This window comes from Echinops telfairi, unplaced genomic scaffold (assembly GCF_000313985.2).
Source record: "Echinops telfairi isolate 266 unplaced genomic scaffold, ASM31398v2 ScPeMD7_7424;HRSCAF=8462, whole genome shotgun sequence".
NCBI classification, from domain to species: Eukaryota; Metazoa; Chordata; class Mammalia; order Afrosoricida; family Tenrecidae; genus Echinops; species Echinops telfairi.
The window spans coordinates 50,555,112-50,572,183 of NW_022111324.1; the positions used below are offsets into that span (position 1 = coordinate 50,555,112).

A 17,072-nucleotide genomic window follows, 5' to 3' on the forward strand; every position below is an offset into this window, starting at 1 on the left:
GGCCGGGCTGGGGGCTGCGGGCCGCGTAGGGCACCGGGCGCGCGGGCTGTCCCCTGCCCTGCCCTGCCCAGCGGCCGGGCCAGCCGGGAGGGATGCGCCGTGCCGCCCAGCTCCCCTCCGCCCTGCCCATGCCCTGAAGCAGAAAGTTTAGGGGTCGGGGCTTCTTCCCGCTCCCCCTCCGGTGACTGCCCAAGGACTTCTGCTGCCCAGCCTCGCCTGGGACCTGCCTTCGGCTCCCCGGGCCATCACCAAGTGTTATTACAAGCTGTAACCAAGGCTTCCCTTCCGCGCCCCTCCTTCACGCCCTTTCTTTCTTTTCTCAAAAAAATGTCATAATTTAAGAAATGATGATCCGCTGACTCCCCTCCTCGTTAGTCATTTTAGTCCTCGGCCTCATTCTGGAGTGGAGACGGTGGCGCGGTCTCGCCCAAGACGGCGCGCTGGAAGGACGGATTCCCCTTGTCGACCCACATACACCATGAAGAGGTGCAAATCGGACGAGCTGCAGCAACAGCCAGGTGAAGAGGATGGGACGGGGCTGGAAGACGCCGCTGGTCCCCTGCCCGGCGCGGACCCCCGCTCGGGGGAGGGCACGGGTGCTCTCTCTGCAGGCGGGCCAGCTTCGGATGCAGGCGCGGCCGCGGCGCCCAACCCGGGATCCCGAAGCAAGCCTCCGGATTTAAAGGTGAGCAACAGACCTGCCGTGGCAAACCTAGCCCAGCGACTTCGCTGTCCTCACGCCACCTAGCAGGCGAAAGTGATGGGGAGGCGAGGCAAAGGTCACCGAGGATGAGCGGGTGGTGGGCTGGGATCCGGAGTTGGAAGTCAAAGGCCTCCTCCTATCCGTGCCTCTGACTTGCAGATAGGTTTCGTGCCTGTTCCCATTCTTCGGAAGGTGTTCTGGTGAGTCACCCATCCTAGGAGATGATGTGAATAACGTGTGAGTGAGAAGTGCTATTCGCAGACAAAGGGCTGGAGAAATCCAAGATGCGAACTCAAAAGTTGACATCACCCTCTCTTCTCGCAGGAAGGCAGGGGAAGGAAATTGCAGGGTGGGCGGCAGAGCAGGCGACCGTTAGTTCCCTCGGCTGAATTCGTTTCCTCCCTTTGGGAGGCTCCTGGAGTCAGTTTGTCCATCTGTGAAAGGGGGGTGTGGACTTCTTGCCGTTAGGTGGAGCCAGAGGTCCGGCCAGTGCTTGGAGATCCGTGCCTGCCTGTGAACCAACCCCCAGGGTGGAGGACTGACAGGTGGTGAGAGCGCGATTGGGCTGCTTTGGGGCCTCGGTTCAAGTTGCACGCAGGCTGAGCCAGCAGCTAGAACCAGGATCTCAGGGAACAGTTCCCATGCAGCCCGGGGCCCGAGTATTTTCGGACTTGAGCTGCTGACCCCATTGGTGAGCTGCGGATGTACACCTCTGTCAATGAAAACAGCAGCCAGCCGTGCTCAATAATGCACCTTTGCCGGAGCGGCCCCAAGTTGTGCAGGCTTGGGCTTCTCAAGCCGGCTCACCGTGGGGCCGAGAGAGATGCCAGCCCCAGGAAGGAACTTGGAGGCCTCCAAGATTGATCCCTCAGGGAGATTTCTCTCTGGAGGGGGTGCAGGGTCGGGCTAGGGGAACGGAAAGGACTGGGTCATGTTAAAGGAAGCCTGTATCCTATGGCAGCAGCCACTAAGGAGTTTCCCCAGAACAAGCCAATGATATTCCTCATTTGGCTTGAGAGACTCAGCTTCAGGAAGCCACTGGGGCACAGGTGAGTATGCCCTTACCTGCCCCTGCTACCTGTCTGGGCTTGAGGAGGCATGGGGGTGGGGGAGCAGGTTTGGTGCACTTTTAAATAAACGGTGGCTGTTTCTCCAACCTGGTCTCTGGTTCTGCTGCTGCCCTCCCCCCACCCACCACCCACCCCAGGGGAGCTGTGCAGGGGGAGCCTGCGCTTTATCAGGCCCAAGGAGTATACCCTGTGTGCTCAGGGGGCACGGTTCCTGTTTTAAGTGAGAGGGTGAATCTCTCCAGCCTTGGCCTTTATTCCTCCCCAACTTGGCGTGCTCGTGGGCTGGGGGCTATACCTTAAGTAGCTGTTCCTTTCCGTGCCCCCTCTGTTATCTGTTTTCCTGGTGACGCCCTCATTCTGATCAGGGACAGAGGGAGCAGCAACTGGGCATTTGAAATTAGCTGCTGAACTTCCCTGAGCCAGAACTGCAATCGGGTGTGAGAAAAGGACCCCTCCCCAGCCCCTCTCCATCCTGAGAGCAAATATTCCCAGGTCCCCCACAACAGTTCGGACTCAGACTAGTAGTCAGGAGCAGGAAGCAGCACCTCCTTGCCCAGTGGGAGCCCAGGGAGCAAGCTGGGCCTTTCCTGTTTATCTCTCGCTGTACCACAACATGTTTACAGGGCAGGGACTTGAGACGCAAATATGAGGGCATCGTGGTCTGCTTTCAGACAAATCACTCAACTTTCCTGAGCTGCTGTCCTGGAAAAGAGAATGTTGGAATGTGTCCCAAATTATTTTCCAGTGATGGAAAAATCCCGCCAAGGGCCCTGGAACTGGGGAGGAAGTGACTGGCTCTTGATTTGCTGGGGGGTCCCAGAAGGGGATGAGTTTGATTGTTGTTGTTATTGTTGTTGTTGTTGTTCCACCTTCCACCCACCTGTGTTCAGCCAAGGCAGCTCAGCAGTCCTCACTTGCTTTTGTTTTCATTTTAAGCTTTGGCCATTGGTCACTCAGTCCCGTGGTCCTAGCTTTAGTTTTCTGTGACAGCTTCAGGCATTGTGATAGATTGAGTGCATCTAAGGAAGTCATCTTTGAAAATAGGGCAAAGAAGCCCTATTTTCTCTCCGAAGCCCCTCCAGGGAGGGGAGCGTTAGGTCTTTGCCAGAGAGGTTTGGATGATGCCCTTGTTCGTGGCAGCCAGGGTGGCAGGGACTCCTGTGGGCTTCCTTCTGTGGCCCTTCATCTTGCGCTGTGCTGTGAATTTCTGCTCTGATGGCCTGGGATCCGTGATTATGGGTTGAGGAGGAGCGGTGAAAAGAGAAAAAAAAAGTTAAGCAGCAAATTTTAAAGGAGCAGTGCTAAAACTGACGTAACAAGAATGTGAACGTGGGACCTGTCTCCCAGGAGGCTCATTCAGATACTTTGGGGGTGGACGTGACTTTTCAGGGGCGATCTCGGCGGTCTCTCGGGCAACAGAAACCCAGCCGCTCGGATTCACAGCCCCAGTAGTCACTATGCCGTGGTACTGTTTAACCACGTGTGTTCAAGGCTTGATTCATCTGTGGCCATTATGCAGACCTTAAGGAGCCCTGCTGGCACAGCCATTAAATATCATCCCTGAGCTGAGAGGTTGATAGGTGGCTCCCACCCAGGGACTCTGGGGCGGAAGGGCCTAGCTATCTGCTCCAGTCAAGATTCCAGCCTGGAACATTCTACGGGGCAGTTCTATTCGAATGCCGGGTTGCTATGAGTCGGAATTGATTGAGTACTAGCCGCCACCACAGCAGCAGCATCTAGTCCTTGGCCGTTACCGGGCTGCCTACTAGTTTGAAGGCGGTGCTGTGGTGTCTTGACTGGGGAGACAACTCAGCCCCGGGGAGAAACGGAGGGAAAAGTGCCGAAAAAGATGTGGAGCCGAACTCCTGTTAAAAAGACGGCATGCGATCGAAATGTTGATGTGTGGGATGAGTGTCTGAGCTGAGGTGCCAGCTGGGGTTGTCCTGACTTGGGACCAAAAGCACAAGGTGGGAAAGAAATGATCGGCCTCCCACCTCTCCTACCCCAGGTGCAGCCTGAGGGATTTAGCCCTTGCTGAAAAGTAGGGTTTGGGGGCAGACCAGAGGCCTTCCCTGGGCGCCCCTCGGGGGCCCGTTCTCCTTTCATAAAAACACTTTTCTCCTCACCAAAACATCATTTCCTCAGGGACCCTTTACTGTTGTCCACAGCCCATAAAGATGGGAACTCCGAGTTCCCTGATTCCATTCTTGGTCATCAGTGCTTTTGACTCAAGCCTCCTCGGATTCCTGTGCATGATCTTCTTGTCCCACTCCGCGGACACTGGTCTTTTCTTGCCTGCTCCCAGTGAAGGGCCGGCAGAGCCATCAGAGGCCAGACCGTACAGAGGGACCCACAGCCGAATCCTCTGTGGGATGTTCTGGCAGCTCATGACCTTTACCTTATTGGAGGTGCTTCAGCCCCCACAAGTAGCCAGGATCCTTTCAGCACCCACGGAGAGCCCCATGGATAAGGGCAGGTATGGCCAACAGCTGTTGGATGTCTTCCGTGGGGAAGGCACTGTTCCCAATGGTGAAATAAGCCATGCATAGAAAGAAATATTGAAGAAAAAATGCACCATCTACACAACAGTAGCTAAACAAATGCCCCATCCCCCCACCACTGCCCAAGTTAAGAAATGGAACACGGACATTCCCAAGAAGCCCCCATTTGTTTGTTTGTGCTTTGGTGTTTGTTCTCATTTCTAAGACTCGGGATTCAGATCAGATTTCTGACTCTGGGTTTCCCCGTTTTTAAGTGGGGTGGAAGACGAGCTACTTCACACATGGCGCAGAAGGAGTGTGCGTGCTTGGGCACTCAAAGAGTGAGCTCTAACACAAAGCCTCACCGGCCTGTGGCCTTGCCACCCCATGAGGTTCCCAGTTCTAGAAGGGGGAGCTTCTGGCTGGAGGATCCCCGACATGTCAGCTGGGAGCGCATCCCTGGGATAGATTTCATCACCATTGCCACCCAGTAGATTCCAACGGGCATCAGCTCTCTGCAATGGAGTAGCACCGACTGCCTCACCAGGTCTCTGAGGTTCGACATCAGAGGAGGGGAGACTTTTTATCTGCCCAAGGCCATTGGATATTTGTGTGTTTTTTGCCATTGGATATTGATAGCGTCATTCTCAGGCCATACTGGTCAAACATTTATTTCACTCGCCCCTACTGTGATGCCTGGGGTTTCTCCTCAGGTGAGGGGTGCCATGTTAGCTGTTGTGGATGGTCTCTTGGGCCTCACAGGGCCTGCGGGCTGGACATTGCCTGCCCCGGCTCTAAGTCTGTACGGAAACAGACTGACAGCATTCTCATGAGGAGTGGCTGGCGAGTTCAAACCACTGACCTTGGCAGCCAGGAGGTTTGACCAACCACCGTGCCAGCAGAATGCCTTAGATTGCACCAGGAGAGGAAGAATTGGGAAATTAGTTCTTTGACAGCAGGGACTCTCTCCACCTCCCAGGGAGGAATTGGTGGCTGCTGAGAAAGCGTGTGGCAAATGAAGCGCTCTGTTCTATTGCCATCTTTGGGTTCCAGCTGAACCCCCAGACGTCTGCCTTGTTCTTCTAGTGGGAACTGTTTGTCGGCTCAGTATTTACAGAATGTGCTTCTCTTTGGGTGTGTCTAATTGGGCCTTAATTGGCAATCCATTAAGAAGAATGTCTCCCTCAACAAGAAACAGCCTATCAACCTAAGTTTTAGGCAGGAGGTTTTCGTGTTTTGTTTTGTTTTGTTTTGTTTTGTTTTGTTAAGAGTGAGCATAAGGGGGCTAGAGGAACCCTACTGGAGCAGTGGGGTAAGCATTGGGCTGCTAGCCACAAGGTCAGGGGTTCAAATCCACCAGCCATCGCGTGGGAGGAAGAAGAATCTTTCTGTTCTTATAAAGACTTACAGCCTCCCAAACTCTAGGAAGTAGAGTTGCTGTGAGTTGGAATTAACTGGAAGGCAGTGGGTTGGGCTTATCACAGGGATGAGGGGGAGGCTCAAGTAGCTTCTCAGTAGTGATCGTAGAGGCGATTCAAAATTGGCCTCTCATCGTCATCTCATAAGGAATGGAATTTCTTGTAGAAACCCCGATGCACTCCCACTAACCTGCTGTCTTAGAGCCAATTCCAACTCAGCAGCCCTACTGGACAGAGTAGAACTGTGTCTGATAGTTTCTGAGACTGCAGACTGCCTCATCTTTCCTCTGTGGAGCAACTGGTGGCTTTGAACTGCTGACAATGGGTTATCAACTCAATGCTAACCTTTCTGCACTCCGGGGCTCCTCCCCATAGAGAAGGATGGTGTGCTTTTAAAAATGGAACTATGACCAGAGAGTCCACCTTTCTCAGCCAAGCTTCTAGGACTCTCTCCGTGTTAAGAAAGATGCAAAGCTGTTGAGCGAGCTCTCAAATAATGTTCACTGCCATGGTGTCAGTGTTCGATGCCAACTCATCTCGACCTGACGGGACGGGGTGGAACTGCCTCTGTGAGTGTCCAAGACTGTCACTCTTTGCCGGAGCAGAAAGCCTCCTCTTGCTCCTGCAGAACAGCCGATGGATGGTGTCAAACTGCTGAGCTTGCTGTTAGCAGCCCAGCGTGTAACCACTATGCCACCAGGAGCTACCAGGTTTTGTAACTGTTGGTATAAAAGCCATGATTTGCATTTTCACCCTAAATAACTAAAGGCTTCCCCATTCCCGCCAAGTTAATGGAGTGATGGCCATGCTGGTGAAGAAGGCTGAGCGGAACTACATGGGCCCCACCATTCTCCCTCAGCCATTTGTGAAAACAGTCAACCCACACATTCAGGCTCCTTGGCCCGTGCCCACCTCCCTCCGTGGCAGCTCAGTCTTAGCCGTTACGGAGACTGTACACCAAACTGCAGCAGGAAGGAACTGGGCTAGATGCACGAAGCAGCTGCCTGATAGAGCAGCTTCAGTTTTCGGAAAAGATAAGCCGTGGAGGATGGAGTCGCCTGATTGAATGGCTTTGTAGACTTGCGTAGTTTCTCCTCAGCAGATGCACACACATCATGAAAAATAGCAACCTCGGCGTTTGTGTGGCCACTTCGACCAGGTCCCAGTGTTGTTAGCGGCTGGTTGCTCTCCCATCCACTTCTGGCTCTTGGCGAGTCCACTGTGTGGAGCGCAACTGGCCCCTTGGGGTTTTCAAGGCTGCGATCTTTGTGGTGGCCAGGCCTGGACTGAGGTGCTTCTGGGTCGGTTTGGGCAGCCCACCTAGTTTCCTCGGTCACGTGCTTAACCACCAGGGACCTCCTGGGTACTTTGGACATGCAGGCCCCTGCGCTCCCATTGCTTCTGTTCTCATGGAGGATGCAGCTTGCCAGAGGGTGTGGCGCTGCTCGATAACTGTTTGAGAGCATTAGAAGCAATGTCACAAGGCAGGGCACGATTAATTGCCAAAGGAGTGGTGCAGATAATGAGCTCTCTGGGGCTCCGAGTGGGCGGAGGCCCGGCAGGCTGGTGTGATCCGAGAGGAGGTGGTGAAGAATGAGTGGGATGTGAAGAGGAAGGGAGAGGGCACACCTTGCAGGTCACTTTAATAGGACTCTTCTAGGCTGGGCTGCGCTGACTCGGTTCTGCTGAACCACCAGTGACTGAGCTTACCTTTCGCCCCTTGTGCTGGCTCCAGGCAGAGTTCTCTAAGTAAGAAAGGGAGGAAGGATTAACATACAATGTGGAGTGGGAAATCACTTGCTCCTGGCTTGAGATCTGCCGTCAACTGTGATGCTGTAAAGGCACCCTGGTAGTGCAGTGGTTAAGAGCTTGGCTGCTTCTGGGGAGGTCAGTGGTTTGAACCCACCAGTTGCTCCTTGGGAGGAAAAGGAGGCAGTCAGCTCCCATGGCCATTTACAGCCTGGGAAACCATGTGGGACCCTTCTACTCTGTCCTTTAAGGAGCCTGCAAGTCGGAATTGACTCGGGAGCAGCAATGAGTCTGGTTTGGGCTTCAGGATGCTGTGGCCGCAAACGTGCTTGCAAGATTCCTTCCTCCCTGCGTCTCCAATAGAAACCCCAACAGGCCGGCACAGCTGCAGTCGCTCGCCCTTGCTCATCATCGTAGTTTTCCGTGCCAGCCCAGGGGTGATGGCGCCTCTCCGCCTTCACGCCCTCCCCCTAACTTCTTAAGGGCAACCCGAGACTTCCTCAATCTACTTGCTATCCCGAGAGTAGGACTCTGTGGATTTTTATAGTGATTAGCTCTCTAATGCTGGCCCTGTTTCCATAGAGACCCTATAAATAGAGGAGCGTTGGCAACCCAGGCTTGCCAAGGCACAGGGTGACCCAGTCACCCCACCGAACTCTTCCAGCCGAACCGCAGGTCCATGGGGATATGTGGACATGGGAAAACCGGCTCTAGGTTAGGGTGACTTTTGAGGATCCGTTTGCCATTTTCTTTCTGTGATTTGTGGGGGACCCAGGGACCCGTCAGAATTAGGAGCAACTTTCCACCATTTCCCAACGAGAGGATGCCAAAGACGCTGCATCCTGGAGTATTTTCATTCTGGGCCTCTTGCAGCTGTGTTTGAAGAATTCGAAGCAAACTTCCCCTTTGGGGACCCACATCCAGAGAAGAAAACGGCTAAAGCTAACTGTCCAGAGACCACAGCCTTCTCAGGAAGGAACTTTCGGGAACCATCAAGTCCACTCCTTCTTCCTGAAAGGGCAGGGCTGCCCAGAGAAGACAGGGCAGGCCCCCTCCTGCCACTGAAGGTGGCCCTTCCTTAGTGGCATCCCCAGGTATAGGCACTGAACCCAGGAAGCCGTCCCTGCCGCTGGTAGTTCTGGGGCACCTCTTCTTGCTCCGTCCTCACGGGTCACACAAGCTCTGCCTGTGAGCTGCTTTTCCCTTCTGAACCAGCTCAACTCTTCTTCCCTAATGCAAGCCTTACTGAGCTCTAGCAGTTGGGGAGAAGTCGGTGTGGAAGAGCAGATGACATTTGGTCGCTGGAACCTGGTTTGTCAGAGCAGGTGGTGCTCGCCGCTGCGTTGGCGGTGAAGTTCCCTCCAGCTAGTCACCATGGTTTTCCTCACTTCCAAAACTTGTAGCTGCCTTTGTGTATGTGCTGAAGGGCTTGGGGGTTGTTTTTGTTTTTAACAGTTACCATGTTGGGCCATTTCCTCCCCGCTATCCGCCCTCCCCAGGCTGGAAAGCTCAGCTCCAGGGTCGGTTGTTTTGGCTAGGGGCCATTGAGTGGGTTCCCACCCCCAGAAACCCTTGTGCACCACAGAATGGAAGATCGCCCGGTCCTGTGCCACCCTCACCACGGTTCTTATGTTCAGGCCCGTGGTGGCAGCCGCCGCACCAATCCATCTTGTCAAGGGGCTTCCTCTCTCTGCCCCTCCACTCTACCAAGCGTGATGTCCCTCTCCAGGGACTGGTCTCTCCTGTCAACGTGTTCAAAGTACGTGAGATGAAGCCTCGCCATCTTTGCCTCTTACAACACTCTGGCTGTACTTCTCCTGAGACAGATCTGTCTGCTCTTCTGGCAGCCCAGATAGCCCCCTGAGAGGCCTGCCTCGCACCTGTGCCTGTGTTTGGAGCACCCACACCCTGCATTTTTCTTTGACTTCCTTTTTCAAAAGTAATTTCTATTTACTTTTGGTTATTGTCGTTGAAAATATACACAGCAGAATATACTCCAACTCAACCAGTTCTGCAGACAAATTCAGTGACAGCGACTCCGTTCATCAAGCGGGGCAGTCATTCTGACCTTTCATTTCTAAATTGGTCCCCCCCATCAACATAATCTCACTGCCCCCAAGGGTCCTATCTAACCTATGAGTGGCTGGTGTCAGCTTGATCCCACATAAAACAGCAACAACAGCAGAAACACACTGCCAGGAAATCTATTCCAACTCACAGTGACCCTGTAGGACAGAGGAGAACTGCCCCAGTGGGTTTCTGAGACTGTCACTCTATGGGGAGTAGAAAGCCTCGTCTTTCTCCCTAGGAGCGGCTGGTGAATTTGAACTGCCAACCTTGTGGTTTACAGCTCGGCGAATAGCCACTACACCACCAGGGCTCCCGATCCCATAGAGGTAGTTCTTTAAAACCCAGCAAAGCCTTAAGGCAGACATTCATTACTAAATAAACTGAAGTATTATTTGGCTTAAAGACGGTTTCAGGGGATAATTTTAGTGTAAACTTTAAAGATTATCTCCGGGCAATGGTCTTAGAGGGTTATCCAGCCTCCGTGGACCCAGAGAGTTTAGATTCCATGAGAATTTGAAATTCTGTTCAGCATTTCCCCCAGCCCCCCTTGATGAGGATTCTTCTGTAGAACTTTTAATCAAAACACTCAGTAATGATAGTCGGGTACCATGTAGTTCTTTGGTCTTGTGGCAGAAGAGGCAACTGTTCACGAAGGTCATTAGCCAGTCATTCCATTTTATCCTCCTGTCTTGACTTCTTTTTGTTCCCTCCTTCATCCCTCTCATGGACTTTAGCGGATTCCTGGGTGCTGGCAGGGAGAAGGTCCTACGGCTGCACAGTCCCATCCCTGACTTTCCTTTACCTGAAAGGTAGAAGGGAAACGAAGCTCTACAGTGACTAAGAGCCTTAGAATGTAGTCTGAGCGGATCTGTGACTCTAGTTCAGGGACTGCATTCCTCCAGGCCCAGGCATTTTTGTTTTGATCCTGATTTTGATCTTTGGGGGCAAAGGTAAGTACCATATCTAGTTGAGTCTTAGAGTCATGGGCACGCAAACAGTTAAGGTTCTTGACGACTAACCAAAAGATAGGAGGAGGTTCAGGTCTGTGTAGTACATAACCAACCTCATGTCAACTTGAGGGTATCGTGAATGAAGGGTGGAGTCTAGCCTGTCAATCAGGTCAGAGCCAATGATGCCTCTGTGTGGGTGTGACCGTCTCATGAGGATTCTGAGAACTTCAAGTCTCTTGATTCTGACATTAGGAGAGGCAAGCCACACACTTTCTCTCTGCTTCACATTCCTGTTGACAAGCCACATGGAGCCCTGCTGATGGCCACCAGAGCCCTGGAGATGATCCCACCCTCATTGGATGCACAGATTTTTCACTTACCGGCCTATGACCTTCCTGCATTCACTATAATTGCATGTGCTGCGAGTCTGAGGAGGAATTTATGGACTAGTATCAGACATATGGCTAGTACCAGACTTAGGGACTTGATCTGGACTGGGCTGGGATGTTTTCTCACTATACAATTGCTCTTTGATATAAAGCTCTCTCTCACACACATGAGCGTCCCTGGATTTGTTTCTCTAGTCAACCGAACTAACAAGGTCCACTCTGAAGCGCCCGACAGTCTATTTCCCAAAATCCAGCCACTGGAAACCCTGTGGAGCATGTCCGTTTAGTTCTGACACCGGGGTGGCTGTGAGTAGGGGCAGACTGGATGGCAGCTGGCACTTTATCTTGGGGTCAGTGCACAGGCCAAGGAGGTAAATTAATCTAGGAGCTAGGGCTCAGTCTGGGTCTTAGATGACTCCCTCCACTCTGCTGTGCCTCCGTTTCTTTACCTGCAGAATGGAGATCCTAACACCGTGATCTCTCGCCTCCTTCTTCCTAAGGCTGGGCTAGACTTGAGCTGGGATGACAGCACACATACATCGGGAAGAGCTTTGAAAACCGATGCTGTGTAATTTTAAAAGAAACCGATCCAGACTGTCAACACCAAGGCTAGATGGTAGACAGTGGTGGCCGATGTTCCTCTCCCACCATCTCCAGTGAGGAGTGGGAGGAAATACCTACCCACGCCACCCCTCGCTGAGTTCTCTTTAAGGGGAGCTCCTTCTACCTGAGTGGATAGAGAAGCAGAGCCGTAATGTTAGGGAGGCCAGCTTAGGGAAGAGGGGAAGGGGCGGGGAGGAAGGATCTGGAATAGAATATGCCTGAAAGACAGTTTGTTATATGTAATGTGCCCAGTTGGCAGAAACAGTTGAGGACATGCCAGAGCCAGCTGACTCCATCTGAGATGCTTGGAGGGAGGTCTTGTATCAGCTTGGAGCTGGAAAGGTGGGTGGTGCCCTGGCTGGAGGCCCACGGGATCCGGCCAGGTTCAAGTTCATGGCAGAGGGTGCTCCCAAGTTGTGGCTGCCGGGGGGCCTTGATTTTACCCAGAGCAGATGGGCCTCATGGTGGTCCTGCCTCGGGCTGGTACTGAGAAGATGGCAAGTCCCAGGGGAGGACCTGGGTAGAATGGAAAAGCGTGGTGGTAGCCTTGATCGCCTGAGCTGACAATGGACAGTGAGCTGTTGTTGCTGTCGGATCTGGGAAAATCATTGAGAATGCACAGGACAAAAAGCCCCTTGACCACCGGTACCTGTGGTGGTGGGACTTCCGCAGGCCTGTGAGACAGGGGAGGTAAGGGCCTGCCTTGTCTGAGGCTTGTGGGATACCTCGGATGAGGTAAAGAATGAAAACCCTAAATTTGTATATAAAGCCATGGTGGGATCTACTTCTAAAAAATACATCAGCCAATGAAAATCCTGCAGGGCACCGTCCCCCCACCCCCAACACACACATAGGGTTGCCACATGTCAAGGGGACGTGATGACAGCTGGTTTATAGTCTGTGCACATCCAGCTGTGTGCAGTTGTCTGCACAGACCGCCTGTGCGGAGGTAACATGTGACCCGAGTCTAGGGGATGTTGGGTGTTTCTCTTGGGTTCCTCCTGCCTGAGCTTCCCGCCCAGAAACCTTGTTTCGAGGAAGAAAAAGGGAAATCCAGTAGGAGTAAGTATTGAGAATGTCCTGAGAGGGTGGGCTGTCCTCACAGGTGAAGGTCTGCAGGGGGCGCACCAACACCCCAATGGCCTGGCTCTGAGCTTCCCTCTACTGAGTTCCTCTGGGCCCTGGAGGTCCTCCCAACTGCCTGAGGCTCTGCAGAGGGCACGGCCTGGCCAGATAAGGCTGGTCCTGGCCCTTGCAGTTAGACTGCGTGTTCCTTTGCCCGGCAGGGACTTCTGACTGCCTCTCTGAGCTGTCCTGTCTGAGGAGCAGGTGGAGGATCTCAGCGCCAGCGTAAAGCGGGAAGGCTGAGCCAGGGCAGCTGGCTGAGCCCAGGGGCCTCTGGTTTGTCCCCATCTGAGCCGAAAGACACTCATTTGAATGCCTGGTTCTAGTCTGGATGCGAGAGAATTGGTTACACGATCCACTACACTTTGGGGTATGTGTGCAGAAGGAAAACTTGTATACTTCACTGCCAGCTGTCTCAGGCGTGAGAGTGTCTGCCAATAACAGCAAACAAAGTGCACTAGAGTCCTATAGATGAAGGTGTTTTGTGCTGTCACGCTGATTCCCACCCAGCGATGGTGGGGTGACAGGGAAGCGCTCAGCTGATAAGCGAAAGGTGGGCAGTTCGAACCCACTGAAGGAGAAAAATTTAAAAACTCACTGTGATTGGGTCCATTTCGACTCATGGTGACCCAATTAGGACAGAGGACAACTGCTCTTTGGGATTTCTGAGGCTGAATCTTTTTTTTTTTTAAGTTAAATAATATCTTTATTGACATATCTTACTTATCCCAATATCCTTTCCCTTCCCATACAGTTCTGTTGTTCAGTCTGGTTGTACAATCATCAATGCTGTCAACTCCCCACTCCCCGCAACTCCCTCACTTCCTGTACCCTCAGGGAACCCTTACTCCTGTCACTGTCTCTGAGGGGTCCTCTATCTTGACTGCCATGTAACCAAGAGACCTTATGTACAATGAACATAGGCAAGTCTAACATGATCAATGAGGTATATCACGTTAGGACCCTAATAGTAAGGGGAGGAAATCTTAAAGAACTAGAGGACAGTTATGTGGTTCGTCAGTGCCACACCACACCCTGGGTTTATCCTCCATTCCATGAGGTCCTTCTAAGAGGGTCTCTCCAACTGTCTTGCTGGTGGACTTTGGGTCTCCACTGCATCCACTCATCTTCATATCGATCTGGTTGCAGGTTTTTTGAACTTGTGATACCTTTTCCTATCAATACCACATAATCACATGGGCTGGCATGCTTTTTCCATGTGGGTTTTGTTGCTTCTCTTGTTTAACTACAAGCCTTTAAGACCCCAGATGCTATATCTTTGATAACCAGGCACCATCAGTTTTCTTCACATTTGCTTAGGTACCCTTTTTGTCTGAGACTAAATCTTTATGGGAGTAGAAAGCCTTGTCTTTCTCCCACAGAGCAACTAGTGGGTTCGAACCACTGACCTTGCAGTTAGCAACTCAATACATAACTCACGATGCCAGCAAGAATCCTTCTGTGGGAGAAAAGATGTTGTGATTTGCTTACATGTATATATGTCTGCCTAGGAAATCCTACCTAGGGCAGTTCTACTCTGCCCTATAGGGTTGTCATGAACTCTTGTGGTTAGCTGCCATCATGTTGGCCCCTGATTGGCAGTGACCCCGGTCAAGAAAACACTACCTGGTCCTGTGTTAGCCTCCTGCGGTTACAGATTGTACTGTTGTGGTCCATAGATTTTCCGTGGCTGTTTTTGGGGTTTTGTTTTTGAAGTAGATCTTCAGGCCTTTCTTTCTAGTCCTTCTTAGTGTGCAAACTCCACTGAAACATGTTCAACATCATAGCAAACCTCCGGACACAAGTGGCAGCTGCGCCTGAGGTCTGTTGGCCAGGAATCAAGCCTGGGTGTCTTGCATGGCACTTGAGAATTACACCACTGAAGGACTGCTACCCTTTCAGGCAGCGGTTCTCAACCTTCCTCACGCCGCCACCCTCTCATACAGTTGCTCATGTGGTGGGGACCCCCAACCATAGCGTTGTTTTCATTGCTATGTCATCACTCTTGTTTTGCTACTGTTATGAATCGGACGACCCTGTGAAAGGGTTGTTCGAACCCCCAAAGGGGTCACGACCCACAGGTTGAGAACCACTGCTTCAGGTTAAATGCAAACAAAACAGCTCAAACCCTCTACCGTGGCATTGATTTCAACTCATCACGACCCTTTGGAGGGTTTCTGAGACTGAAGATCTTGACGGGAGCAGACAGCCTCATCTTTCTCCTGTGGAACGGCTGGTGGGCTCGAACCACTGACCTAACCCACAGCACCACCAGGGCGCCTTGCTCCCTTTATCCGATGCATCAAGAATCTCAGGATAGGCAGTTCACAGCCACTGGGGAGGCTTCCCCAGACTATCAAGTTCCTAGGCGGCAGTCAGGCCAGTTGCCTAATGGCTACAAAACGGTTGCTGTCTCTCCAGACACTGCCTCCACATTCCAGACACAAAGCAGCAGAAGGGCCAGTGCCTGTACCAGGAGAGCAAGTGTTCTCAGTCATCCTCGCCATGCTGTTCATTGATCAGAACGGTGATCAATGCGGCTCCTCCCAGCTGCAAGGGAGTCTGACGCCGCCGAGGTTTGTGGCCAGCTACATCGAGGTCCTGCGGTTCGGTTAGTGGGAGAGAAAGGGGACCAAACTGGGTAGGCAATTAGTGTCTGCCCCAGCAACCCATATCCTATGTCCCTGGTTTTCCCGGGGAGTGTCACAATGAGGCATCATTGGAAATGGAAACGTTGGTCTAAAAGAGCCAGTGCGGCCAGACCGAGGGCCTAACTTACAAAGAGGGCGGGGCCATGGGGGAAGAATTAGTCGGAACAATGTAGCCCCAGAGCCAAGTTCTCCCTGTGTGTGCCGCCAAGCCCCGGAGTGTGGGTCCCACTGCATTCTGGTCCCACATGCTCGTTTGAATGCCCTCTTGGCAATCCCGGGGCTCATGACTGGGGCAGAAGGCACCCGCTAGTCATTCCTGGGGCTCTTCCAGATGGCAGGGCGGTTGTAGCTATCTGGCCCTAGGTCACCCACAGCTGACCCGGCCTCCCAGGGCTTTCCACTCACGGGTGTTGGTCTCCTCCCTACAGAAAATCCAGCAGCTCTCCGACGGCTCCATGTTTGGCCACGGCCTGAAGCACCTGTTCCATAGCCGCCGCCGGTCTCGGGAGAGGGAGCACCAGGCATCTCAGGATAATCCGCAGCCGCAGCCTCACCAGGGCATGTCTGACCATGACTCGCCGGACGAGAAGGAGCGCTCCCCAGAGATGCACCGAGTCTCCTATGCCATGTCCCTGCACGACCTGCCCGCCCGGCCCACCGCCTTCAACCGTGTGCTGCAGCAGATCCGCTCCCGGCCCTCTATCAAGCGGGGCGCCAGCCTGCACAGCAGCAGCGGGGGTGGCAGCCGGCGCACCAAGAGCAGCTCCCTGGAGCCCCAGCGTGGCAGTCCCCACCTGCTGCGCAAAGCCCCCCAGGACAGCAGCCTGGCCGCCATCCTGCACCAGCACCAGGGCCGCCCTCGCTCCTCTTCCACCACCGACACAGCCCTGCTGCTGGCTGACAGCGGCAACGTGTACCTCCTGGCCGAGGAGACCGAGAGCAGCGCAGACAAGGTGAGCAGGGCCCGGAGGCATGCTGGGACCGGGCTACTGGGCTGTCTGGGGTGGGGGCACCCTCTAGGCCTGGGAACCAGTGCTGGGCCTCAGGTGGCTGCTGCCATCCTACTGCTGGGAACAAACAGAGGTCTGACCAGGCTAGAGGCAAGAGCTGATGAACAAAGTGATAAGTTTGTATTTGTTTGGGGACACAGGTCTGATTTCTTTTTAAGAAAGATTGATAATTACTTCGGGTTTAGGGTACGTAGATCAATCCCTAGGTCAGTCTCATCAAGTGGACGTGTGCAATTACCACCACATCGGTTTCCAGACATTCTTTTTCTACGTAGACTCCTTGACATCCCCTCCCTTTTACCCCAACCCTCCCCCGCTGTACCCCCTCCCCGTTTTCATTTTTGTAACTGTTTTGTGTGTGTGTGTGAGTGAATTGGGTGAAAGTTCTCAGAGCGGATCGCCAGTTCTCCGTTCCGTCGTTCTGTTGTGTTCTGTGTCAGCTCGTCAGTTGCAGTGTCCTCCGTGTAACATCAGGTGTCCCACGTCCTCCTTGGCTTTCCTCCTCCACCAGCCCGCTGACCTTCGCCCTGGGGCGGACACTGCCCCGTGGATCTCAAGTGGTTGACTATTCCACCGTGTGCGTATCTCCTTCGAGCTATTGTTCCCTTGTGCATCTGGCTATTGCTTGGCTGAAAACACCCATGAGAGATGACTCGGGACCGTCGTTTTGGGGGCCCCACCGGTTTCTATCCAACCAGTAGCCTGGTCTCTTTTATGATCTGGAGTCTTGTGTACAGTACCATTTTCCCTAGGCCCCTTTTGCATTTTTAAGCTCACCTCAGTGGACTCATGTTGTACTTGTCCTTTTGTGCTTGGCTTACTTCGCTTAGCATGATTTCCTCCAGTTCTTCCCA

At 53.1% G+C, this 17,072-nt stretch overlaps 1 protein-coding gene across 2 annotated transcripts in view; it reads left to right on the forward strand.

The window, feature by feature from the left end:
• The first annotated feature begins 95 nt into the window (after positions 1–95).
• TMCC2 (transmembrane and coiled-coil domain family 2) overlaps positions 96–17,072 on the forward strand; it is a 51,128-nt gene continuing 34,151 nt past the window's right edge. Inside the window, exons 1-2 of one of the 2 annotated variants that reach the window (XM_004699831.3) lie at positions 96–685; positions 15,637–16,161. In XM_004699831.3, coding sequence (XP_004699888.1) covers positions 479–685; positions 15,637–16,161 — 732 coding nt within the window. In that variant the 5' untranslated portion in view covers positions 96–478. Of the gene's footprint in view, positions 686–1,672; positions 1,753–15,636; positions 16,162–17,072 lie in introns of those variants that run through there. The other variant, XM_045298275.1, reaches the window with a different exon arrangement.